The sequence below is a fragment of the Piliocolobus tephrosceles genome, chromosome 1 (assembly GCF_002776525.5).
Source record: "Piliocolobus tephrosceles isolate RC106 chromosome 1, ASM277652v3, whole genome shotgun sequence".
Taxonomy (NCBI): domain Eukaryota; kingdom Metazoa; phylum Chordata; class Mammalia; order Primates; family Cercopithecidae; genus Piliocolobus; species Piliocolobus tephrosceles.
In genome coordinates, this window is record NC_045434.1 from 106,394,790 (window position 1) to 106,420,702 (window position 25,913).

The window sequence follows — 25,913 nt, forward strand, 5'->3', positions numbered from 1 at the left end:
TGATGGTGGTTGTAAAGTTGAATGTTGCCTTACTTGACAAGTTTCACAACCAGTGAAAATATTATTTGGGTTTCAGGGTGTGATTGCTGCCATGAGAGATGGTTTTGGTTTCATCAAGTGTGTGGATCGTGATGTTCGTATGTTCTTCCACTTCAGTGAAATTCTGGATGGGAACCAGCTCCATATTGCAGATGAAGTAGAGTTTACTGTGGTTCCTGTGAGTTGTTTTTGAGAAAAGTTGGGAGGTGTTTTTTGATGCTTTCTTTTTCAATTGAAAGTTAATTTTGTTTTATCATTTTTTAGGATATGCTCTCTGCTCAAAGAAATCATGCTATTAGGATTAAAAAACTTCCCAAGGGCACGGTTTCGTTTCATTCCCATTCAGATCACCGTTTTCTGGGCACGGTAGAAAAAGAAGCCACTTTTTCCAATCCTAAAACCACTAGCCCAAATAAAGGCAAAGAGAAGGTAGGTTTTGCGTAATCCAAATTATTTTTGTAGCTCTTTATTCCTCTTCTGCTTTAACAGTATGTAGTAATGGAGTATATATAATGAGCAGAGTTTGTCTCTTTCAGAATTCTCTGTCATATTAACAGTGAACTAAACAAAGTAAGGTTTCTTCACCTCAGGATTATTGACATTTTGGGATGAGTGATTCTTTACTGTGGGGAATGGGATGTTTAGCAGCATCTCTGGCCTCTACCCACTGGAAGTTAGTGTTCTGATCCCTTTTCCCTACCTCCTGCTATGACAGCCAAAAATGTCTCCAGACATTGCCAAATGTCCTCTGGGAGGCAAACTCACTCCAAGTAGAGAACCAGTTATATAAAATGATAGTACTGTCTTCCAGGTAATTTAAAACTTTCAAAGTTGGGTATCATCAGTTCACACATTTAAACTTCATTTATTGAAAAATCCACTGAACAGGAAATATAAAGATGTCTGAGATGAATTCTCCTTTCAAGTTAATAACAAGTTGAGAGAGAGTTATAGAAACAAGTAATTCATACAGAATATAAAATATTGCTATTGAAGGTCAGCGATAGTGCTCTGGTGAAAATTAACTGGTAGGGTATGGGATGGTTTCACTAATGGAGACAGGAAAGAGCATTATTCACGGAGTAAAAGTACAGATGAGAAAAATTCAGGGTTTCTTTAGGAAGCAATGAGTAACTAGTCTGACAGGAATTTTTTGGGGGGTTTTGTGTATGGGTTTTTGTTGGTGAGGGAGGTTAGAAATAAGGATGAAAAATCAGGATCCAGCTAGACTGAGAGGGTGTTGATTGCTTCTCTAAAGAATTTAGACCTTGTTGACGGGCATGGTGGCTCATGCCTATAATCCCAGCACTTTAGGAGGCTGAGATGGGTGGATCACGAGGTCAGGAGATCGAGACCATCCTGGCTAACACAGTGAAACCCCGTCTCTACTAAAAATACAAAAATTAACCAGGCACAGTGGTGCGTGCCTGTAATCCCAGCTCCTTGGGAGGCTGAGGCAGGAGAATGGCGTGAACCCAGGAGGCGGAGCTTGCAGTGAGCTGAGATTGTGCCACTGCACTCCTGCCTAGGTGACTGAGCAAGACTTTGTCTCCAAAAATTAAAAAAAAAAAAAAAAAATTTAGACCTTGTTCTGTACTTAAAGGAAAAGATCTCTTTTAGATAATGACATCAGGTATGTGCTTTGGGAGAGTAATGGCAGCAATATGAAGCCTAGATGGGATGCAGACAGACAAAAGATGAAAAGGATTACTATGAAATTACTCGGATAGTTAAGGTAGTCCTTGAGCTAGGCACAGAGATAGTGGCTATAGACAAGTGAAGGTACATAAGAGATACTGGAAAGTCAGTCATGTTGTAATTTAATAATTACTATTAGCCAGAAAGAGCAAGGCTAGTATCTTGCTTATCACTTATTGTAGCATGGGAAATTATTTCACCTCTGAGCTTCAGTTTTTAAATTTCAAAACTGATTGTATAGCAGTTTAAAAAGCCCTCAAAATACCTAGCTCATAATAGGAATTTCACATGTGACAGATGATACTGTTAACAAAAATAAAAATAACTTCAGTTGGGGTTATTTTTAATAACTCTGCTTCCCAAATGTGTCTGGCAAAACTGGCTTGATGAAGAAAGCCTTTGTGTGAGACTCTCCCTGCCGTTTTTTTTGTTTTTGTTTTTGTTTTCCTTAGTCCAACAGCACCCTAGCTAGTAAATCCTCTGTCATCGTGCTTCTTATAGTATATAACATTTACCAGTTTATGAATCTGTCTCTGCTGCACTGGACTCCCTCAGGGCAGGGATTCTCCTATCTCTATTTAATATATTTGATGTATAGTATATTGTCAGCTGTTGACTGGATGTCGAAGTTGATGAGTTAAGAGCAAAAGGTGAACAGTAAGCTTTTGAGTTTGGTTGTGGAAAAGTTGATGACTTTGGAGTCAGACCTGAATTCACTGACATTGTTCTTAACCAAACTCAAATCCTCTGGATCATTTTGTGCTGGGTTTTGTAACCTTGGTAAGGTTTACTTAATTCCTCAGATTTTCCCAATTTGTAAAATGAGGGAAAAGAGAAACTATGGAGATGATTTTGTACAAGATTAATTTGATAATACATAATACCTGGTAATGTTGTAAGTGTTCAGTAAATAATTATATAACAGTTGTGGAAGGAGTGTGATTGGTAGAAGAGGAAAATGAATTGGTTTTGAATATGTCATAGTTTGTAATGAGGACTGGAGTTGAGGAAGGAAGTCAGGGCTAGAGGAGGGACGTGGGCATTATCTCCATAGAAATGTGGAAACCATAAAATCAGTATAATTTATGTAGTTGCTGTACACTGTCGTTACTTCACGTGTATGATTCAATACAACACACCTGAACTTTCTTAGAATTTTATTGTTTTTTATTTTTTTAGTCAAGTGCAGTAGTGAGAATGGGGGAAAGAGTAGAACAAGGAAGTTCAATCTGTAACAGACTGAATAATCAAGATAACTCGCTACCTTCAGATCAGCCCTTAGACTTTTTTAAGAGTTAATCATTCTTACATGTAAGACGATTGAAATATTGTTTCTCCTTGAAGTCTGGTATTAAAACAATTGTTGAAATACTGATAATGTCATAATTTTTAATCACCTACTTTATGTCAAGTGCTTGAACTGTACTAGATCATATACCAAATTCTTCTGCATTAAGTATAATGATTGACATTACATATTAAATACCATGCAAGGTGCTGTGTGCTACTAAAAGAGGATACTTCGGCACCTTTAGAAAATACTACTTGCCCTATAGAATTTCCACTTCGTTGGAAGTAACATACCCAGTTTAATTTCTGATTGGCTATGGGGAGCATAGGTATATTAAACATTTTCAGTAAGCTTTTTTCTCCTCAATAGCAAAAATTAGATTCTTAAGATTGAAAGACAATTAAAAATTACAGCAGACTGAGCTAGTCTTAAGGCAAGACTGACTACCTTTTATTCAAATGAATAATCTGTTATTAGAAAACCCTGGAATAAGACATTTTTACAGCTGTACCAATCCTTTGACTCAAGAATCTTTAAGAACTGTAGTTGCTTTTACTGGTTTTTGTTCTTGAGATTATTTTCATTCTATTTTTGACTGTATCTCTTTAGGAGGCTGAGGATGGCATTATTGCTTATGATGACTGTGGGGTGAAACTGACTATTGCTTTTCAAGCCAAGGATGTGGAAGGATCTACTTCTCCTCAAATAGGAGATAAGGCAAGATAATTCTTCTCATTCGAGAGAGGGTTAAGAGTTGTCATCTTAATCATAAATCCTGCAGGATGAGTTCTTCAAATTTTATCAAGTTTTGCTGAAGTATATTTTGTGTTTAAGAGAAATACATTATTATCTTCCTATTTGAAAGCAGCTTATTAAAACAAGGCTTTGTTAATCAAAGCCTTGTTAATCTAGCTGTTTAAACATTAGATAAAACATGCTTAAAGTTATTGGTAAGAAAGTTGAAACAGTTACTACTGAAACATTATCAAAGTAAAAGCACACCAAAGATTTTACATTGCTGTTCATTTTTTATTTCTCATACTTACTATGTTTGGTTTTTGGATAGCCCTCTAAAGAAATTAAGACTCTATTAAGAAATACAGACTGAAAGACAAAACTTTGATCCTTTGTGAAAAATGGGATGAGACATAAATGTTTTGGTGAAAATCAATTCCACTGGAGTAATTACAAAGGATATTTGGAATGAAAAGCATGCACTGGGGAAGTTATAGGTCTTGTTTTCTGAGTTAAGGACATTGATGTGGAAGTGATATGGTGTTAATGAGTACCCTTAATTTTCACAGGTTGAATTTAGTATTAGTGACAAACAGAGGCCTGGACAGCAGGTTGCAACTTGTGTGCGACTTTTAGGTCGTAATTCTAACTCAAAGAGGCTCTTGGGTTATGTGGCAACTCTGAAGGATAATTTTGGATTTATTGAAACAGCCAATCATGATAAGGAAATCTTTTTCCATTACAGGTAAGGTGTGACTTTCAGGAACTTAACAGCTAGCTTACCATCCATTCTTTGCTGTTGGAATAAAAAACATTTAGTATTGATTGATTATACTTGTTGAGGCTCAGATTTCGTATTTGTAGAATTATGCCATGATATAAACTGAAGTTAATCACTGATGTCTATATACAGAGCACGTGGCCAAAAGAAGTAGAAAGGCCTGTGCCTTCTTGTTTTATGTGTTGGTACCATAAGGTTAGCCATTTGGTGTATAATATAGTGGTTAAGAGTAGGGAGTCTGACTGGGTGTGGTGGCTCATGCCTATAATCCCAGCACTTTGGGGGCTGAGGCAGGTGGATCCCTTGATTCCAGGAGTTCGAGGCCAGCCTGGGCAACACGGTGAAATTCCATCTCTACAAAAAGTACAAAAATTACCTGGGCGACTGAGCAAGACTCCCATCTCAAAAAAAAAAAAAAAAAAAAAAAAAAAAAAAACATATGCCTGACATGGTGGTGCATGCCTTCAGTCTCACCAACTCAGGAGGCTGATGTGGAAGACCACTTGATCCTGGGAGGCAGAGGTTGCAGTAAGCTGAGATCGCACCACTGTACTCCAGCCTGGGCAACAGAGTGAGACTCTCTCAAAAAAAAAAAAAAAAAAAAGGCTCTTAGAACCAGACAGTTCAGCTTTTGAGTCCAGGCCCTGCCACTTTATACCTTTGTAATTTTTACCAAATAACTTCTCAGTATTTTAGTTCATTATCCTGAAGTTAGGGATAATGTTACGTCTTCATGGGGATAAAGGATTAAATGAGTCAAGACATAGAAAGTACTTAAAATGGTGTCTAACATAAATAAGCATGCCATGCCATGACTGTTACTGTAAAATAAAGGCTGCCTGTTACTGTTGATGTTTATGGTAATGTTTAGTTAAATGTCATTTCCTTTCTCCTTAGTGAGTTCTCTGGTGATGTTGATAGCCTGGAACTGGGGGACATGGTCGAGTATAGCTTGTCCAAAGGCAAAGGCAACAAAGTCAGTGCAGAAAAAGTGAACAAAACACACTCAGGTAATAAATTGTGACTTCTTATTCAGCCTGTGCTTTTAAGTGGGAGATAAAGGATGGAGTAGTAGAAGGAGATGAGGCCTAATTATTCTACATCAGTCATTCTCATGTGCGATTCCCTAGAACAGCAGCATCACCTGGTTGCTTGTTAGAAATATACATTCTCTGACCCTGTCCTATACCTACTGAAACTCTGTGGGTGGGCATTCAGTTTTAATAAGTCCTTTAGGTGATTCTGGTATATACTGAAGTTTGAGAAGGACTGGCCTAGATATTTTAGGTAATATGCTTTATATTTTCAATTCATTGTCTTTTAAAAAAAAAAACCCCAAGATAGCCAGCTGTGGGTAGTGGATGCCTGTAGTCACAGTTACTTGGGAAGCTGAGGTGAGAGGGTCGCCTGTGCTAGTAGGTTGAGACTGCAGTGAGCCATGATCCTACCAGTGCCCTCCAACCTGGGTGATGGAGCAAGACTGTCTCAAAAAACCAAAAATAACGTCATGGTACGTATACATCTCCATGGAGTAGGGAAGAGAAGCATTTCCCTAGAAGACTGTTTTGAAGAAGAATGAATCTAAATATGAAAAATAATGGGAAGTGAAGAAAATTAATTGTAATTTAGGATCTCTGACTTTAAAAGACCTGCAGCTTATTTCTGGCTCTCCTCTAAACTCTTAAGTGTGTGTTATGTTTTAGACACTGGGGAGACAGCAGTGAAGAAATCAGATACATCCCTGCATTCATTGACCTTATTTTTTGGTGGAACTGGGGGCAAACAGTCCCAGTTGGGGCAGACGAGGAGTAAAATACTGTATATGATGTTTAGAAAGACAGTAATACATGTAATAAGGATGAATCAGGACAGTATATAAGTATTGTTGGGATTTGCATTTTGGAGACCAGGAAAGGCTTCTTAAAAAGTGACATATGGTCACCTGGAAAAAGTAAGAGATCAAGGCATGTTTTATTTATGAATACTTCTTAATTCCTTAAACAATTTTATTTAAACAATTTCTATTTAGGAAAAGCAGGCATTTTGGTAGTTTAGAAGTATTTAAAGTCCTGCAGCTGTTTTGAAAAATAGAACTTGGCTTCGGGTTCCCTACCCCATTTGAATAGCAGGCAGCCAAGCTACCCTGTTAACATCTGTGTTATTTGTAGCTTACTTGTCTTTCTGTACAGTAGAGATGAAATAAAATTGAAAGATACACATGCCTTTGTTTTGCAGTGAATGGCATTACTGAGGAAGCTGATCCCACCATTTACTCTGGCAAAGTAATTCGCCCCCTGAGGAGTGTTGATCCAACACAGACTGAGTACCAAGGAATGATTGAGATTGTGGAGGAGGGTAAGGATCACCACTATCAGGCTGTTAGAAATTTGCCATAACTTCAGATGAGCGCCTATAAAGTTTTAAAATACCATGCTCATTGCAGTTGTTTTCAGGTTAAAACTGAATTAAGGAAAAGTGACCTCTCTCGTGCTTGCTTATTTTTATACCCTCTGAAAATGAGGTCAGTCTGGATTTAAGTAGTGAAAATATGACTGCTTTGTGAGCACATGACTGATACATGAGCAACTATGAGTTATATTGAGATAGACCTAAGAACAAAATCTGATACCAAAACATTTAATGTTGAGTGTATGATAATCAAATATTAGTTCCTTCACTAGTATTTAAATCGGTAACCATTCAGTTCTGTATTTTTGCTTCCTGTAAAAAGTTTACTGTCCCCCCCCACCACCCCCGCCAGACTACACATATGTGCATAATCTGTTTCTTAATAGCTAGAGTTCTATGAGGATCCTATTTCTCGTTTCTAGGTCAGGGTTCCTTTCATTCTCTACTTTCTTGTTTTTTCTCCCTGGTATCTTCAAGAATTCCCAGAGTTCAGTGCAACTGTTCCTCCAACAGTCACCATCAGAAAGACCAACTTTGTGTGATCTGTATGCATAAAATAAATACACGATAGCAATAGGAGAGAACTCTGTAGATGATTAGGATAGCAGAGTTACATGATGGTGGAGTAGATGAGAAGGCTTGAGTATTCCAACCAAAGATGATGGCTTGGTTTACAAAGAAAGTCCTTGCATCATCTAAGAGTCAGCGAACATAAAGTGGTGAATAGCAGGGATTTGGGAGAAGGGAATGAACCTTGATAACCTATTCCTTTACCACATGGGATTATTAGAATTTCTGTTTTACGTAAAACCACTATTCCCCCACCTCTAAATATGAATTTTTAAACAAATGCCATGACATCACATCCCTGAAAAGGCCATGGGAGCATGGACTACTACTTTAACTCATGATACAATATCAAATTGCCTTTCCACCTCTTCCTAACATGCTGCTTTTACTTCCTTTTGCATTCCCACTTCCCAGTCCACTCATTCTTCAGCACTGGCTGTGGGATATAGTCCAAAGCAAGGGTTTTGTTTAGGCATTTCTAAGCCTGGGACTAGACAGATTACATTTTCCCACTTGGTAAGCACTAGCTCTTTTATTCAGGAACACAACTGTAACTTATACTAAGACTTTTAAAGTTGGGCAGACATAGATCTGGATACTGTTCTAGCATTATGATCTTGGACAAATAACTTAAATCTTTACTAGCTCAGTTTCTTCATCTTTAAAATGGTAATGCCTTTAGCCTTAGAAGGTTCTATAAAGTATGAATCAGTATGTGCATCATAAGTGGTAGTTATTGATATTGCGTGAGGTCAGACCAGCTTCCTCTAATCACTCTTCCTCATGACTTGATCTCTTCGGATTATCTCCTCAAAGTTTTTTGGTTCCTGTATTTAAAATAAAAAGTCAGCTGGGGCCAAGAGTAGGGGCTCACACCTGTAATCCCAGCACTTTGGGAAGGCAAGGCAGGCAGATCACCCGAAGGTCAGGAGTTCGAGAACAGCCTGTCCAACATGGTGAAACCCCGTCTCCACTAAAAATACAAAAATTAGCCAGGTATGGTGGTGGGTGCCTATAATCCCAGCTACTTCGGAGGCTGAGGCAGGAGAATCCCTTGAACCTGGGAGGCAGAAGTTGCAGTGAGCTGAATTCATGCCACTGAACTCCAGCCTGGGCAGCAGAGCATGACTCTGTCTCAAAAAAAAAAGGCCAGGTGTGGTGGCTCCCACCTGTAAACCCAACACTTTGGGATGCCAAGGCGGGCAGATCACTTCAGCCCAGGAATTTGAGACCAGCCTGGGCAACATGGCAAACACCTGTCTCTACAAAAAATACAAAAATTAGTCATGGTGTGTGCCTGTAGTCCCAGTGACTCAGGAGCTGAGGTGGGAGGCTCACCTGAGCCCAGGAAATCAAGGCGGCTGCAGTGAGCCATGATCGCCACTGCACTCCAGTCTGGGCGGCAGAGCGAGTACATTTGCCTGGATGCTGAATTGTTAGGCAGCTGAGTTCTTTGGCATAGTTTTTATCTGTAGCCTGCACTGGGCTCCAAGCAACTTTATACTGTAGGGCAGGGCTCAGCATATATGGTGGCCTTTTTTTGTGATCACAGCCACAACCATTTGTTTATATATTGTTTTTTGTTGCTTTCTCACTACAACAACAGAATTGGTTAGACAGGATGACTTGCAAACCTAAAATATATACTATCTGGCCCTTTAAGAAAATGGTTTTTGATCTCTGATCTGGAAAAAGGAACCTGTGAGGGAACCAGAATTGGAACAAAAAAAAGGAGATGGGGTGTCAGGTTTATCTAAATTGTTTTTGCCTATGCCTGCCTAGTTGTTTACTGGCCGATTGAGTATGGGACAAAAATATTTTTGGCTGGTTGGCTCATATTGTGAACTTGGGAAGAAGATAGTCCTGTGAATATTATTAGCAACCCATAGTGCTTAAAATTTAGGTAATGGGATTGTAAATGACAGGTTTTTTGTTTGTTTTTTTAATTTATAAATGCAGTTTAAAATTGTTCAGCTAATAAAGTACTGATGAGCTGTGACATTCTCATTTGGTTCCATGGTAGTAGTTAACATTTGGAATTTCATTTAAGCTTTAAGGTGAAACTTCTGAGTACTAAAAATCTATATATATATATATATATTTTTTTTTTAGGTAACATAACACATTTTTAGCAACTATATAAACTTTCTAGGATCATCAGCAGAGGACTGTTGTGAAAGACTAGCTTTTAAACTTTGTGTCTGTTTTACAGGCGATATGAAAGGTGAGGTCTATCCATTTGGCATCGTTGGGATGGCCAACAAAGGGGATTGCCTGCAGAAAGGGGAGAGCGTCAAGTTCCAATTGTGTGTCCTGGGCCAGAATGCACAAACTATGGCTTACAACATCACACCCCTGCGTAGGGCCACAGTGGAATGTGTGAAAGATCAGGTAAGTGCCAGCATCTCTGTATCTGAATTTGATCCTTCTATGAGTTGGTAACCAGAACCTTCAAATTTTTTCAGCCAAGGGGGAAATCATCAACATTCATTCTTTTTTTTCTACTTTACCTTTTTTCAGTCATTTGAGGTAGCTTAATGAAAACAGAAAACTACACAGAGAAAAAAGTGACTCTATTAGCAATGAGAAAGTAAGATTGGTATTGGTAACTAATATTACGCAATGAGGAAAATTAAGTTTGGGGTGAGATTTCCAGAATAGAAGGACTATATGGTTTTGTACACTTTTGCTTAGAGCTTCTTTTGCATATCACACAGACACAGAAACCGTGTTCAAAAGTGCTTAAAAAATAAGCTTAGGGCAAATAAACTTAGTCTTACTACTGAGATCTCAGGGAAATTGAGTCCTCATAATGGTCTTACTACTGAGATCTCAGGGAAATTGAGTCCTCATAATGTTTTTCGTCATCAGTACAGAGAATAACAACATTTTGTATGGCTGCTTCATATACTGCTATAACCCAGCTTAATTCTAGAGGGGATCCAAACAATATATATGTTGAAGTAACAGCTTCCTGATCAGTTTGCTTAAATCAAAAAGCTTAGTTCATAATGTATGAAGGAACAAGGCAACTTTTATTTGGTTCAAGTTTGTGATATAGTGAATGACACTTTCAAAGATACATTTCTTCCCTGACAGGTTTTGCCACAGGCAGCTGGACTGGACTATCAAATTAATATCATGTTTTATACATCCTTTTAGATAGGGGGCAGGCATTGTGCTTCACTCAGAGTGAGGTGTGGCATGTCCTCTCTTTTTTACCTACTTTTTTTTTTCCCCAGTTTGGCTTCATTAACTATGAAGTAGGAGATAGCAAGAAGCTCTTTTTCCATGTGAAAGAAGTTCAGGATGGCATTGAGCTACAGGCAGGAGATGAGGTGGAGTTCTCAGTGATTCTTAATCAGCGCACTGGCAAGTGCAGCGCCTGTAATGTTTGGCGAGTCTGGTGAGTTTTGTTGTGGTTTGATTAGTAACTACCCTGGAGTGTCTCAACTTCTGTAGTCTCTGTTTTATCACATTTCTTTACTTTTCTATGCCTTGTTTTTTCCCCTTTTTTGCCACTTTTTATTTACTTCCTACTTCTAGACTAATACAAAAAGATTGTGTAGTACATGTTTTTTAAAATTTTTGCCAAATTCCTTTCCTTCCATTAAGTCATTTCTAGGTTATATGCTACTTAAAATTCTAACACTTTAGCCATCCTGATTCATAATGCCGCTTTGCTTCCCTGCCACCCAGAGACACAGTCTCACAGTCTGACTCTGTTACCCAGGCTGTAGTGCAGTGGCACTATCACAACTCATTGCAGCCTCAACCCCCTGGGCCTAAGCAGTTCTCCCACATCAGCTTCCTGAGTAGCTGGGACTACAAGCGTGCGCCACCACACCCAGCCAATTTTATTTTTTGTGGAGATATGGTCCCACTATTTTGCCCAGGCTGGTCTTAAACTTCTGGGCTCAACTGTTCCTCCTGCCCTGTCCTCTCAAAGCACTAGGATTACAGGTGTTAGCTACCACATCTGCTTCCTTGTTTTTTATGCATCTGTGGAACCGGTCATTCTGGTTGCATTCAAGTCTAGGGTCTGCAAATGATTCCTTCCATTCCTATTAAGCTGGAACCTTGAGTTGGGGATAATAATACATAAACAAACTTGTCTATCTTGTCTTTCTAGCTAGGTAGATGAGGCAAGAGTCCCGTCATTAAAAGTGAGTCATTTGGGCAGTTAGGTGGAAAACACACTCCTTTGCAAGTGCTTGCTGTCTGCCCACCAAGTGTGGTTTCTTCTCGTCTTTTGACTTCATTACAGTGAGGGCCCCAAGGCTGTTGCAGCTCCTCGACCTGATCGGTTGGTCAATCGCTTGAAGAACATCACTCTGGATGATGCTAGTGCTCCTCGCCTAATGGTTCTTCGTCAGCCAAGGGGACCAGATAACTCAATGGTATGAGGGCATGCAAGGCTTGGGGGAGGCCAACTGATAGATCTACGTACAATATGTGGTCTTATTTAACCAATAGGTCAGGAAATGAAGCAGGGAGACTTTCATATTGCTTATAACTAGTTAGGACTTTTTACACATTGGTTCAGTCCAAACCTAATGGTTGCTTACAGTAAGAAGCACATTTCTTTTCTTGATGCTTTGAAGAGAGTTTAGGTAATGGGTCAGGAGGGCTTACTGTGAATTTTCTCCTCTAGAAAGAAAAGAATTAGTAGTACATAAGATGATTAAAAATAATGCTTTTGTAGTTTCATTTCGGAATAGTGAATGTACCATAATTGTTGTGCAACTCAAATCATTAACTGCAGGGTTTTTTTCCCCCCCCCCACAGGGGTTTGGTGCAGAAAGAAAGATCCGTCAAGCTGGTGTCATTGACTAACCACATCCACAAAGCACATCATTAATCTGCTATGATCAAGTTGGGGGGAATCTGGTGAAGGGTTCTGAATATCTCCTTCTTCATCCCTCCCGAAATCTGAAATACTTATTCTATTGAGCTATTACACCAGTTTTAACACCTTCCTCGTGTTATGTTTAAAAAAATAAATAAATTTAAGAAAACCATTTTAAAATAATGCACAGTTGCAGCCTGGAAAACTTAAGGTGGCGCCTTATAGTATCAATTTTAGGAGCTTTATTTGGTGCATTTAACGCAACTGGTAATTGCAAAATCCACTTCGCCTGTGTTAAGTGAAAAATATAGACTGTTATCTTGTTGGCCCTATGAAATTCTGCACTTTTCATTATATACTCTACCTTCATTAATTACTTCTGGCAAGATGTTCTGCCTTAGCACTCAGTTGCTTTCTTTTTCTTTTTCTTCCTGTTCATTATGCTTTAATTCTGAGGACCATATGAGGGTAGAATATATTATCTTTTAAAAATTACAAAGATTTGTATAGGCAAACCATTTCTTAAAGTTGATGGCCAAATTTTAAAATGTTATTTTTCATATCATTTATAATCTTGTCACAATCCACTTAAAGAAGTTTGGTTATATTTCAGTGAAAATTATCTTACAGAGTAGGTTTTTTTTCGTGGGTTGGGGGGTAACTTTACTACAATTAGTAAGTATGGTGCAGAATTTCATGCAAATGAGGAGTGCCAGCAGTGTGATAATTTAAACATATTTAAACAAAAACAAAAAAATTGAATGCACAAACTTGCTGCTGCTTAGATCACTGCAGCTTCTAGGACCCGGTTTCTTTTACTGATTTAAAAACAAAACAAAAAAATAAAAATAAAAAAGTTGTGCCTGAAATGAATCTTGTTTTTTTAATAAGTAGCCGCCTGGTTACTGTGTCCTGTAAAATACAGACACTTGACCCTTGGTGTAGCTTCTGTTCAACTTTATATCACGGGAATGGATGGGTCTGATTTCTTGGCCCTCTTCTTGAATTGGCCATATACAGGGTCCCTGGCCAGTGGACTGAAGGCTTTGTCTAAGATGACAAGGGTCAGCTCAGGGGATGTGGGGGAGGGCGGTTTTATCTTCCCCCTTGTCGTTTGAGGTTTTGATCTCTGGGTAAAAGAGGCCGTTTATCTTTGTAAACACAAAACATTTTTGCTTTCTCCAGTTTTCTGTTAATGGCGAAAGAATGGAAGCGAATAAAGTTTTACTGATTTTTGAGACACTAGCACCTAGCGCTTTCATTATTGAAACGTCCCGTGTGGGAGGGGCGGGTCTGGGTGCGGCCTGCCGGGTCTGGGTGCGGCCTGCCGCATGACTCCTGGTTCGGAGGCCCACGTGGCCGGGGCGGGGACACAGGCGCCTGGGGCGCGGACTGATTACGTAGCGGGCGGGGCCGGAAGTGCCGCTCCCTGGTGGGGGCTGTTCATGGCGGTTCCGGGGTCTCCAACAATTTTCCCGGCTGTGGTCCTAAATCTGTCCAAAGCAGAGGCAGTGGAGCTTGAGGTAAGTTTCTCGCATGCATAGTGTTTGGCTTTGGGCTGTGGAATGTTCAGGCGTTTCACTGATGCCAGAAATCGAGCAGAATCTACCAGCTGGAGACAAAGGCCTTGGGCGGGGGTCCTTCCATTTGGTGCCTACGTGGGGAGATCTTTGGAGACAGAAGGGAGAATGGGAAGGAGTTGCGGCCTGGAGGCTTCCCGCTAGAGCTGAGAAGGCGCTTCGGGGAGTAATAGGAAGGGGGATTTCCATTGCTTAGGCGAGGGCGGGGCCCAAGGACTGTTGAAAAATAGCCAAGGGTGGGGGTTGCTAGAAAACTACTCCAGAAATGTGAGGCCGATATTGGTCCGGTGTTTTTGCGTTCCCGAGTCACTTTTTAAGAACCAAATGGAAGGTCACGCTAGGGTTTTCATTTCCATTTATTATAGAAAGCTTTAAAGTACTTTAGATGTGGTGCTCGCCAATTAACCCTGATACTGGTTTCCAACAGGTTCTTGCTGGTGTGAAATGACTGAGTACAAACTGGTGGTGGTTGGAGCAGGTGGTGTTGGGAAAAGTGCACTGACAATCCAGCTAATCCAGAACCACTTTGTAGATGAATATGATCCCACCATAGAGGTGAGGCCCAGTGGTAGCCTGCTGACCTGACCCTGTCTCTCACTTGTCAGATCGTCTTTACCCATATTCTTTATTAAAGGAATAAGAGGAGAGAAAGTAAAAGTTATTTTGGGTACTACATTCAGTTATGCAATAAGCTTAACGTGTTTATAGAGAACAGTTCATTTTTATTAGCTGCTGAAGTTTCTAAAACGTCCAGTTTTTAACAGTTCTGTAAACTTGCAAACTCAGTGTTGAGTTCATTCATGAGTTTCTTCATATATGACAGCTCTGTTACATGAGAAACACAGGCCATAGTAGCGAGACTGTATGGGAGATAATAGGATGGTGATAAAGGATTCAGAGATCTGAGTGTTCTTCAATATTTATTTATTAGCTAGTTGAAGCAGCTGAGACCAGATGATTGGAGTAGCAAGAACTTGAGATTTTTAGTCTTTATGCCTAGGATTTTGGTCCCTGTTTGCAGTTTGTTTAGTTGTGTGATATTGAGCAAATGAATCTCTCTCAACCTAATTTTCCTCATGTATTAAATTACCATAAACTTGTCCTGCCTACCACAAAGGGATGTTATGGAAAGTTAATATATTTAAGTTATTTGTGAATGGTAAAGTACTATATAATAGTACTTAGAGATTCTATTGTATTGTGAGGGTTCATGCTACAGATTGTCTTCAGTAAGTGGCATCTAAGGCTCTTTAAATAAAGGGTTTTGCCGGACGCGGTGGCTCACCCCTGTAATCCCAGCACTTTGGGGGGTGGAGGCGGGCAGATCACGACTTCAGGAGTTCAAGACCAGCCTGATCAACATGGTGAAACCCCATCTCTACTAAAAATACAAAAATTAGCTGGGTGTGGTGGCACGCACCTGTAATCTCAGCTACTCAGGAGGCTGAGGCAGGAGAATTGCTTGAACCAGAGGCAGAGGGTGCAATGAGCCGAGATCACGCTACAGCCCTTCAGCCTGGGTGGTACAGGGAGACTCCTTCTCAAAAAATAAATGAATAAATAAATAAATAAACGGTTTTGTAATTTTGTTGAGTTTAGAAATGCCTAACTTTAGAGATTATTTTAATCAACACCTGGCCTCCCTACCATCTGGCTACTAGTGTTTAATTGATGCAAACTAACTATAAAAAAATTGGTTGCTAACCCTTGGCAAAATCTTTATTTCCAGCTTAACAGCTTTAATATTTTACATGAAATGTTTAATATTTTAATTAAATATTTTTAAATGTTTGATTTATTGAGCAATTTATATAAGTAAAATTCATAAATTTTATGTCTAGATCCCAATGCTTTTTGCGTTTTTATGTAGTCATGTAGCTACCACCCAGATAACCATATAGAGCACTTCCAATACTCCGGAGACTTCTCGAAGTGTGATGACATTAAAATACAAGTAAAAGGCCTGTTGCCATAAAACCAAAATGAAAGTTTTTTTTTTTATATGATCTATGCATGTCTGTCTTCCTGAGAAATTAATCATAACTATACCTTGTTTGGAACCTTTAAGACTTTGATTCAGGTACATCTGTCATGAGAAAAAAAAATACTTGGTGTTATAACCTTCTCTGAAACAAAAGGTATTTATTTAGTCATAAACACAAATGATGTATATAGGGCCAGGTTATAATTGGTGAAGGTATGTTTAGATTTCTTAAAGTAAAATAAACAGCACAAATAAAACAGTCCAGTTCATAGTTTAGTGAAATACACTAGGTACCTAATCTGTAGCCTCCTGGCTGCAGTAGAGTTGTCATTTGAGTTACCGTGTTTTTTTAATCTTTTCCAGGAACAGAGTGACCATATTTATTTTCTGCAGGCATATAGAATTTGGTGGGTTTTCTTTTACATAGGGTGACATTGGATACTTTTTGTTTGTGATTATATATTAGCAATTTGAGGGACAAACCAGATAGGCAGAAATGGGCTTGAATAGAGGCTTATTTGACCTTAACAATAGCATTGCATTCCCTGTGGTTTTTAATAAAAATTGAACCTCCCTCCCTCCCTTACCCTTCACACCCGCAGGATTCTTACAGAAAACAGGTGGTTATAGATGGTGAAACCTGTTTGTTGGACATACTGGATACAGCTGGACAAGAAGAGTACAGTGCCATGAGAGACCAATACATGAGGACAGGCGAAGGCTTCCTCTGTGTATTTGCCATCAATAATAGCAAGTCATTTGCGGATATTAACCTCTACAGGTACTAGGAGCATTGTTTTCTCTGAAAGGATGATCTTTGTGTTCTGAAGCTTTATGGGGAAATGAGGTTAACACACTAGGGAAGATAGAGCTTTTTAATTACAGGAAGGGTTGGTTTTAGGTTGTTTGACATTGAGAATCTAGGGTAATTACTGAAAGTTAATACTGGAATTTATTTTGCATAATATACTGTTACTATAATGTTTGATAATACATAAGTGAAGCTTGCTACTGGGAACTCGGAACCAGAGTTGTTGTAATTAGAGATCACAAAGGAATTTCAGAGAGGAGCACATCTCCAAGAAACATCTTTCAGTATGTAATGGAAAAGATGGGCCAGGCACAGTGGCTCACACCTGGAATGTCAGTGATCTGGGATGCCAAGGTGGGAGGATCACTTTGAGCCCAGGAGTTGGAGACCAGCCTGGGCAACAGAGCAAACCGTTTCTCTACAAAAATAAAAATAAAAAAATTAGTCACACATGGTGGCAGCTACTCGGGAGGCAGAGGTTGGAGGATCACTTGAGCTCAGGAGGTCGAGGCATGCTCACTCCACTGCACTGCTGTACTCCAGCCTAATCAACAGAGCAAGATTCTGTCTCCATAAAAAATTAAAAATAAAAAACAAAATGATAGGAAAAAGCAAATAGGGAGTACATAAAGATGAAAACAAAGAAACATAAAGATAGACTTTGTCCATAGAACCATAAAGTTTCAAAGCTAGATTGGACCATAAAAATTCTAGTACAATATTCCTATTTTGCAGAATCAGAAAGAGTTCAGAAGGTGGTTTGTTAGGTTTTGGAGTCAGGATTGTTATTAGTAGCAGAGCCAGGATCAAAAACCCAAAGCTCCTTTTTCTTAGCACAGTGTTCTTAAACAGAGTAATATAATGGTTAAGAATAGGAATTCTACCTGGATTGAAACCTAGCTCTATTTAAATAATAATACCTACCTCATAGAGTTGTTGTGAAGATTACAGTTTTAATAAATATGCAAATCACTCAGAATAGTGCCTGGCACACAGTAAATGCAACTTAAGTGTTCTGCCTAAAGACTTGAGCCTTGGCTTATTTTCTGTCCATGTGAAGATGTCTGCTCTCAAAAGCAGATTGGTCCAAAACTGAATTCAAGTGTTCTTTTCCTAACCTGTTGTACTTCCCATTTTTATTGTCTAAAAGTAATAGCAGTACTTAAAATGCCCACACTTGGTGGCATGCATCTAATAAATGTTTGTTGAATTTCTAGAAGTCATTTCTTTCTTACAAGAAATTTGTTCATTATTCTATATGCCTTACCTCAAACCAAAGAGTATTTAAAACATCTTATGAAAATGCATATAGTAGAGCAAGATAAAATTATTGAAAAATAGGCTTAAGTGAGAAAAAAAAAATAAGGGTAAAGGAAAATAAAACAAATTTAGGAATGAGCATATTGTGTGATTGTGCATGAAGCTCCAATTACTTTCTAAAAGTGGACTACAATTTGGTCACTGTTGTGAAAAGGAAAGTAGCCAACTGAAAGATTCAGTATCTGTATGCTGAAAGCAGTTAAGTTGCTCAGAAGAAGCAGAATTATACTGCTACTAGAAGGAAATTTTCCCATGGATCCTCAAAGAGGCTTGTTTAATGTAAAAATCAGTAGGAACCTAACAGTGACATGGTCCAGGTACTTTAGGCTGTCTTATCCCTTAATGTAGGCTACTGCCATCAAGCACAGTTTTGCAAACAGCCAATGGAGCGTAGTTCAGATACGTGATCTTGTGGGTAATCCAGGGGTAGAGTGTAGAACAGTACTGTACAGTATGTAGTTATTTACAGTTAATTAAGATTAAATAAAATTTAAAAATTAGTTCCTTGACCACCAAATGCTCAATAGCTACTAGTGGCTACCATGTTGAACAGTACAGATATAGACCATTTCCATCATCACATAAAGTACTGTTAGATTGTGTTGGTCAAGACAATCTAAAGCAATAGTTTCCCAGGTGTGGTGTGTCTTACATGTCATTGAAGGGGGCGCTGTCAGGAGTTCTAGATGCTTCAGCCTCCCTTTACTAAGAGCAGTTCTTAGTTTTCTGTTGTATAGCTTGGGCTTCCAGATACAATGTTTTGTTTTAGTTTTTCTTTTTTTTTTTTTTTTTTTGAGACTGAGTTTCGCTCTTGTTGCCCAAGCTGGAGTACAATGGTGCAATCTCGGCTCACTGCAACCTTCGCCTCCCGGATTTGAGAGATTCTCCTGCCTCAGCTTCCCAAGTAGCTGGAATTACAGGCGTCCACCACCATGCCAGGCCAATTTTTTTTTTATTTTTATTTTTAGTAGAGATGGGGTTTCACCATGTTGGCTGGACTGGTTTCAAACTCCTGACCTCAGGTGATCTACTCACCTCGGCCTCCCAGAGTGCTGGGATTACGGTGTGAGCCACTGTGCCCAGCCTGTTTTAGTTTTTTTGAGGTGGAGTCTCCCTCTGTTGCCCAAGCCAGAGTGCGGTGACATCACACTCTCAGGGCTCAACCTCTCAGGGATCTAGGGATCCTCCCACCTCAGCTTTCCGAATAGCTGGAACCACAGGCACATGTGCCACCATGCCCAGCTAATTTTTGTATTTTTTGTAGAAGCAAGGTTTCACCATGTTACCCAGGCTGGTCTCAGACTCCTAGGTCAAGTGGTCCTCCCACCTCAATCTCCCAGAGTGCTAAGACTATAGGTGGGATTCACCATGCCCAGCTTCATCTATAATTTGTTTGAAGAAAATGTTTGAGCACCACCCATCTTGAAAAGTGATAGATTGCCTTCCATTAAATACTATCATGCCTAGTTATTTAGCAGCAGTGAGCTTCATTTTTTATACTTCAGACCTTAATCTAAGGAGTGATTTCTAGTTGCCAATTAAATCCAGAGCCAAGTTCTTTGGAGAATCCAGGAGCCTAACTAGGGCATCTGTCAGGATAAAATACCCATCCACTCCCAGTAGAAGGTGAGCTTGTACTTATGGCTTCCTGATGGCTGTTGCATCAAGTCTAAAGCAGTCTCCTTGATATACAACATCTTCTCTAAGTGGTAGAAAAAAGCAAAAATACTAGAAGCTAATAGGGCTACATAAAATTTGCTAGTTTCTTTTTTGCCCTAGCCATTTATTCCTTCCTGAAATCTTGTCTTTCTTTCTCTTGCTCTCTCTTTCTCTCTCTCTTTCCTTTGCTTTTTTTTTTTCTTTTCTTTTCTTTCTTCCCTTTCTTTTCTTTTTTCCTGCTGCCCAGGCTAGAGTGCAGTGGAACAATTATGGCTCACTGCAACCTCGATCTTTCTGGGCCCAGGTGGTCTTCCCACCTCAGTCTCCTAATTAGCTGGGACTACAGGCATGCGCCACCACACCCAGCTATAATATATATGTGTGTGTGTATGTGTGTGTGTATATATATATACACTTTTTTTTTTTTTTTTTGGCGGGTAGGGATGGAGTCTCACTCTGTCACTCTGTCGCCCAGGCTAGAGTGTAGTGGCGTGATCTTGGCTCGCTGCAATCTTCACCTCCCGGGTTCAAGCGAGTCTCCTGCCTCAGCTTCCCAAGTAGCTGGGACTACAGGTGCCTGCCACCACACCTGGCTAATTTTTGTATTTTTAGTAGAGATGGGGTTTCACTATATTGGCCAGACTGGTCTTGAACTCCTGACCTTGTGATCCACCCACCTCAGCCTCCCAAAGTGCTGGGATTACAGGTGTGAGCCACTGCACCCGGCCCAATTTTTATATTTTTTATAGAGACCGGGTTTTGCCATGTTGCCCAGGCTAATCTCAGAACTCCTGGGTTCTAGCAGTCTGCCCTCCTCAGCCTCCCAAAGTGCTGAGATTACAGGTATGAGCCACTGCACCCAGCCTAATCTTGTTTTTCTTATGTTCTGATAATATATTCCCGTTTTTAGGGAGCAGATTAAGCGAGTAAAAGACTCGGATGATGTACCTATGGTGCTAGTGGGAAACAAGTGTGATTTGCCAACAAGGACAGTTGATACAAAACAAGCCCACGAACTGGCCAAGAGTTACGGGATTCCATTCATTGAAACCTCAGCCAAGACCAGACAGGTATGGTACAGCTTTCAGCATTTGTGTAACAGTTTGCTCTAGGCGAGAGGACATCAGTTGACTAACTCTGGTAGAGATGTGATCCATGTTCGTATTCTTTGTTGTTATGCATTTTTTTCTTTTCTTTTTTCTTTTTTAGGCAGAGTCTCACTCTGTCTTCTAAGCTGGAGTGCAGTGGTGCAATCTCAGCTCACTGCAGCCTCCGTCTCTTGGATTCAAGTGATTCTCCTGCCTCAGCCTCCCAAGTAGCTGGGACTACAGGCGCATCATCATGCCCGGCTCATTTTTGTGCTTTTAGTAGAGACGAAGTTTTACCATGTTGCCCAGGCTGGTCTCGAACTCCTGGCCTCAATTGATCCTCCCACCTGGACCTCCCAAAGTGCTGGGATTACAGGCGTGAGCCACCACGCCCAGCCTGTTGTTAGGCATTTTTAATAATGGTCTTTTTTTAATCGCTTGTTTCAACCCAAAATGAATGTATTAATAGTCGATTATGGCATGTTTACTCCTGCATTAACATCCACAAATATTTCTTCTGAAGATCCTTGACTAAAAATATTTATAAACATTAGTTATTTCTCTGTCAAAACCAGCCCCTGTTTAGGGCTTAAGTCTCCTGAATGGAGTCTTTAGTTTAATGTAGTTTTGTTCTGTATGTCTCACATTACCTTTTTCCTTTGCCTGAATGTTTATTTGGCAAAATGTGCCATTTTTCTATCAGCCTGTTCATGTGATTCAATAGGAATGTGAAATTTAGTGTTCTCTTCTTTAAATCACCATATTTTATTTTATCAGCTATTCATTATGTAATTGGAATCTTATGTCCACATAAAGAGATACAAATGCAAGAGAGCTTACAATTTGGATTGTGTCTGTTGAGTTAGCTCTCTCATTTTTTTTCATTTTTTCCTTTTATAGGGTGTTGAAGATGCTTTTTACACACTGGTAAGAGAAATACGCCAGTACCGAATGAAAAAACTCAACAGCAGTGATGATGGGACTCAGGGTTGTATGGGATTGCCATGTGTGGTGATGTAACAACGTAAGCATATGGTTTCTTGGCATAATTATAAATCTTAGTATTTAGTATTGGTCAATTTTTGGAGGAGTGTTAGTGTTATCGTCTATATGTTATTTGAGTTTCTGCCTATTCTTTTCTGCATATTTTCCATATGGCACCCTTTCTGAAAGTACTGAGGTCTAAAATATTCAAAACATTTGATTATTCTACAGGTATCTTTATATTTTTGCTAACATTAGAAATTATAAGACATTATTTATGAAATGTAGGCATACCCATACCCTATTCCTGGCAATGACCAGGAATTTGAAGGATCACTACTTTGAAACTAGATAATAATGATATGGTTTGTGTTCTTTGTTTACAGATACTTTTAAAGTTCTATCAGAAAAGAGCCACTTTCAAGGTAGGACAAGTTTGGAAATGTATCCTCATTCCTGTTAATTTCGTATACTTGTTTTTCTTATACTCTGAATGTGTCACTTATACAAATTCTGTTTTTATTTCAGCTGCACTGACACCCTGGTCCTGACTTCCCTGGAGGAGAAGTATTCCTGTTGCTATCTTCAGTCTCACAGAGAAGCTCCTGCTAGAAGCTCTCAGTAGTTTAGTACAGTACTCTCTATTTGAGAAGTTCTCAGAATAACTACCTCCTCACTTGGCTGTCTGACCAGAGAAATGCACCTCTTGTTACTCCCTGTTATTTTTCTGCCCTGGGTTCTTCCACAGCACAAACACACCTCTGCCAGCCCAGGTTTTTCATCTGAAAAGCAGTTCATGTCTGAAACAGAGAACCAAACCACAAACGTGAAATTCTGTTGAAAACAGTGTCTTGAGCTCTAAAGTAGCAACTGCTGGTGATTTTTTTTTTTCTTTTTACTGTTGAACTTAGAACTATGCTAATTTTTGGAGAAATGTCATAAATTACTGTTTTGCCAAGAATATAGTTATTATTGCTGTTTGGTTTGTTTATAATGTTTTCGGCTGTATTCTCTAAACTGGCATCTGCTCTAGATTCATAAATACAAAAATGAATACTGAATTTTGAGTCTATCCTAGTCTTCACAACTTTGACGTAATTAAATCCAACTTTCACAGTGAAGTGCCTTTTTCCTAGAGGTGGTTTGTAGACTTCCTTTATAATATTTCAATGGAATAGATGTCTCAAAAATCCTTATGCATGAAATGAATGTCTGAGATACTTCTGTGACTTACCTACCGTTGAGGGAAAGCTATATCTATTTGAGAGCAGATGCCATTTTGTACATGTATGAAGTTGGTTTTCCAGAGGCCTGTTTTGGGGCTTTCCCAGGAGAAAGATGAAACTGAAAGCATATGAATAATTTCACTTAATTTTTACCTAATCTCCACTTTTTTCGTAGGTTACTACCTATACAATGTATGTAATTTGTTTCCTCTAGCTTACTGATAAACCTGCTATTCAATGAACTTCCATTTGTATTCAAATTTGGGTCATACCAGAAAGCTCTACATTTGCAGGTGTTCAAATGTTGTAAAACTTTGGTGCATTGTTATTTAATAGCTGTGATCAGTGATTTTCAAACCTCAAATATAGTATGTTAACAAATTACATTTTCACTGTATATCATGGTATCTTAATGATGTGTATAATTGCCCTCAATCCCCTTCTCACCCCATCTTCTACAGCTTCCCCCACAGCAGGAGGGGCTTGATTATTTCAGTTGAGTAAAGCATGGTGCTAATGGACCAGGGTCACAGTTTCAAAACTTGAACAATCCAGTTAGCATCACAGAGAAAGAAATGCTTCTACATTTGCTCATTGCACCATTAACTCCAACTAGTACTTTTGCTGGGTGCTTGTAGTTAGCCCTGCAAGGAAAGAAGAGATCAGTTAGCACAAACCCTTTACCATGACTGGAAAACTCGGTATCACATATTTAAACCTTTTTTTTTCTTTTAACCATGTAGAAACTCTAAATTAAGCCAATATTCTCATTTGAGAATGAGGATGTCTCAGCTGAAAAATGTTTTAAATTTTCTTTACTCATAATGTTCTCTGAAGGGTTTAAAACAAGATGTTGATTAAGCTGATGAGTTTGCTCAAAACAGGAAGTTGAAATTGTTGAGACAGGAATGGAAAATATAATTAATTGATAGTTTTAAGGATTTGGAGGCTTGGCATTTTCATTTGCAGATAATCCTGGTAATTCTCATGAAAAACAGACTTGGATAACTTTTGATAAAAGACTAATTCCAAAATGGCCACTTTGTTCCTGTCTTTAATATTTAAATACTTACTGAGGTCCGCTATCTTCTATATTAGGAATTTTCATTTATTAAGCAAATGTCATATTACCTTGAAATTCAGAAAAGAAGAAACATATACTGTGCCCAGAGTATAATGAACCTGGAGAGTTGTACTCCTTACTGCTAATTCTGGGAGCTTTCACAGTACCATCATCATTTGTAAACAGAAATTTTGCTTTTCTGTTTCTGCTCCTTCTGGAGCGGTGTTACTCTGTAATTTTCCTGAGGCTTATCACCTCAGTCATTTTTTTTTTTTTTTTTTTTTTTTAGTGTCTTGTGACTGGCAGTGTGATTCTTTTTCTTAAAAATCTATTAAATTTGATGTCAAATTAGGGAGAAAGATACTCATCTTGGGCTCCTGTGCCAATTGCCCTTGTATGTATGTACTTACAGTTTTCTCAAGTGTGTTCTAAACACAGAAGTTTCTAAATGGGGCCAGAATTCAGACTTGAGTATGTTCTTTGAATAGCTTCTTAAGAAGTTACAATTAGCTGGGCATGGTAGCCCATGCCTGTAGTCCTAGCTACTTGAGAGGCTGAGGCAGTAGAATCACTTGAACCTAGGAGGTGGAGGTTACAGTGAGCGGAGATCATGCCACCACACTCCAGCCTGGGTGACAGAGTGAGACTTGTCTCCAAAAAAAAAAAAGTTACACCTAGGTGTGAATTTTGGCACAAAGGAGTGACGAACTATAGTTAAAAGCTGAATAACTTCAGTGTGATGTAAAACGTGGTTTTTAGGCTATGTTTGTGATTGCTGAAAATAATTCTAGTTTACCTCAAAATCCTTCTCTTTCCCCAGATTAAGTGCCTGGCCAGCTGTCATAAGTTACATATTCCTTTTGGTTTTTTTAAAGGTTACATGTTCAACAGTGTGAAAATAAGATGTTCTATCTAAAGGCTACCATGCCTGGTCTGTAAATGAACCTGATAAATGCTGTGTTTGCTCCAACAGCTTTCTATAGAACGTTACTTAATACAATATCATACTTACTACAATTTTCACTATAGGAGTGTAATAGGTAAAATTAATCTCTATTTTAGTGGGCCCATGTTTAGTCTTTCACCATCCTTTAAACTGCTGTGAATTTTTTTGTCATGACTTGAAGGCAAGGATAGAGAAACACTTTAGAGATATCTGGAGTTTTTTCCCATTCCAGAACTTGTGAACATAATCATATTTGCTTTATATTTATAGTCATGAACTCCTAAGCTGGCAGCTACAACCAAGAACCAAAAAATGGTGCATTCTGCTTCTTGTAATTCATCTCTGCTAATAAATTATAAGAAGCAAGGAAAATTAGGGAAAATATTTTATTTGGATGGTTTCTGTAAACAAGGGACTATAATTCTTGTACATTATTTTTCATCTTTGCTGTTTCTTTGAGCAGTCTAATGTGCCACACAATTATCTAAGGTATTTGTTTTCTATAAGAATTGTTTTAAAAGTATGCTTGTTACCAGAGTAGTTGTATTATATTTCAAAATGTAAGATGATTTTTAAAAGCCTGAGTACTGACCTGAGATGGAATTGTATGATGAACTCTACTCTGGAGGGACGGGAAGATGTCCGTGGAAGTTGTAAGACTTCTATTTTTTTGTGCCATCAAATATAGGTAAAAATAATTGTGCAATTCTGCTGTTTAAACAGGAACTATTGGCCTCCTTGGCCCTAAATGGAAGGGCTGATATTTTAAGTTGATTATTTTATTGTAAATTAATCCAACCTAATTCTTTTTAATTTGGTTGAATGTTTTTCTTGTTAAATGATGTTTAAAAAATAAAAACTGGAAGTTCTTGGCTTAGTC

The 25,913-nt window shown here is 38.9% G+C and overlaps 2 protein-coding genes across 5 annotated transcripts in view; both read left to right on the plus strand.

Annotated features, from left to right (window-relative positions):
* Positions 1 to 13,617, plus strand: part of CSDE1 (cold shock domain containing E1) — a 41,106-nt gene extending 27,489 nt beyond the window's left edge. For all 4 annotated transcript variants that reach the window (XM_023222776.1, XM_023222777.1, XM_023222778.1 and 1 more), the window contains 10 exons: positions 77 to 217; positions 304 to 468; positions 3,638 to 3,745; positions 4,333 to 4,508; positions 5,442 to 5,554; positions 6,780 to 6,899; positions 9,736 to 9,914; positions 10,766 to 10,929; positions 11,791 to 11,923; positions 12,312 to 13,617. In XM_023222776.1, coding sequence (XP_023078544.1) covers positions 77 to 217; positions 304 to 468; positions 3,638 to 3,745; positions 4,333 to 4,508; positions 5,442 to 5,554; positions 6,780 to 6,899; positions 9,736 to 9,914; positions 10,766 to 10,929; positions 11,791 to 11,923; positions 12,312 to 12,359 — 1,347 coding nt within the window. In that variant the 3' untranslated portion in view covers positions 12,360 to 13,617. The remainder of the gene's footprint in view (positions 1 to 76; positions 218 to 303; positions 469 to 3,637; positions 3,746 to 4,332; positions 4,509 to 5,441; positions 5,555 to 6,779; positions 6,900 to 9,735; positions 9,915 to 10,765; positions 10,930 to 11,790; positions 11,924 to 12,311) is intronic.
* NRAS (NRAS proto-oncogene, GTPase) lies at positions 13,162 to 25,913 on the plus strand. The gene is made up of 7 exons (XM_023222780.1): positions 13,162 to 13,895; positions 14,380 to 14,507; positions 16,539 to 16,717; positions 20,637 to 20,796; positions 21,715 to 21,838; positions 22,185 to 22,223; positions 22,327 to 25,913. The coding sequence occupies exons 2-5, from the start codon at positions 14,397 to 14,399 to the stop codon at positions 21,832 to 21,834; spliced, it is 570 nt and encodes a 189-aa protein (XP_023078548.1). The 5' UTR covers positions 13,162 to 13,895; positions 14,380 to 14,396; the 3' UTR covers positions 21,835 to 21,838; positions 22,185 to 22,223; positions 22,327 to 25,913.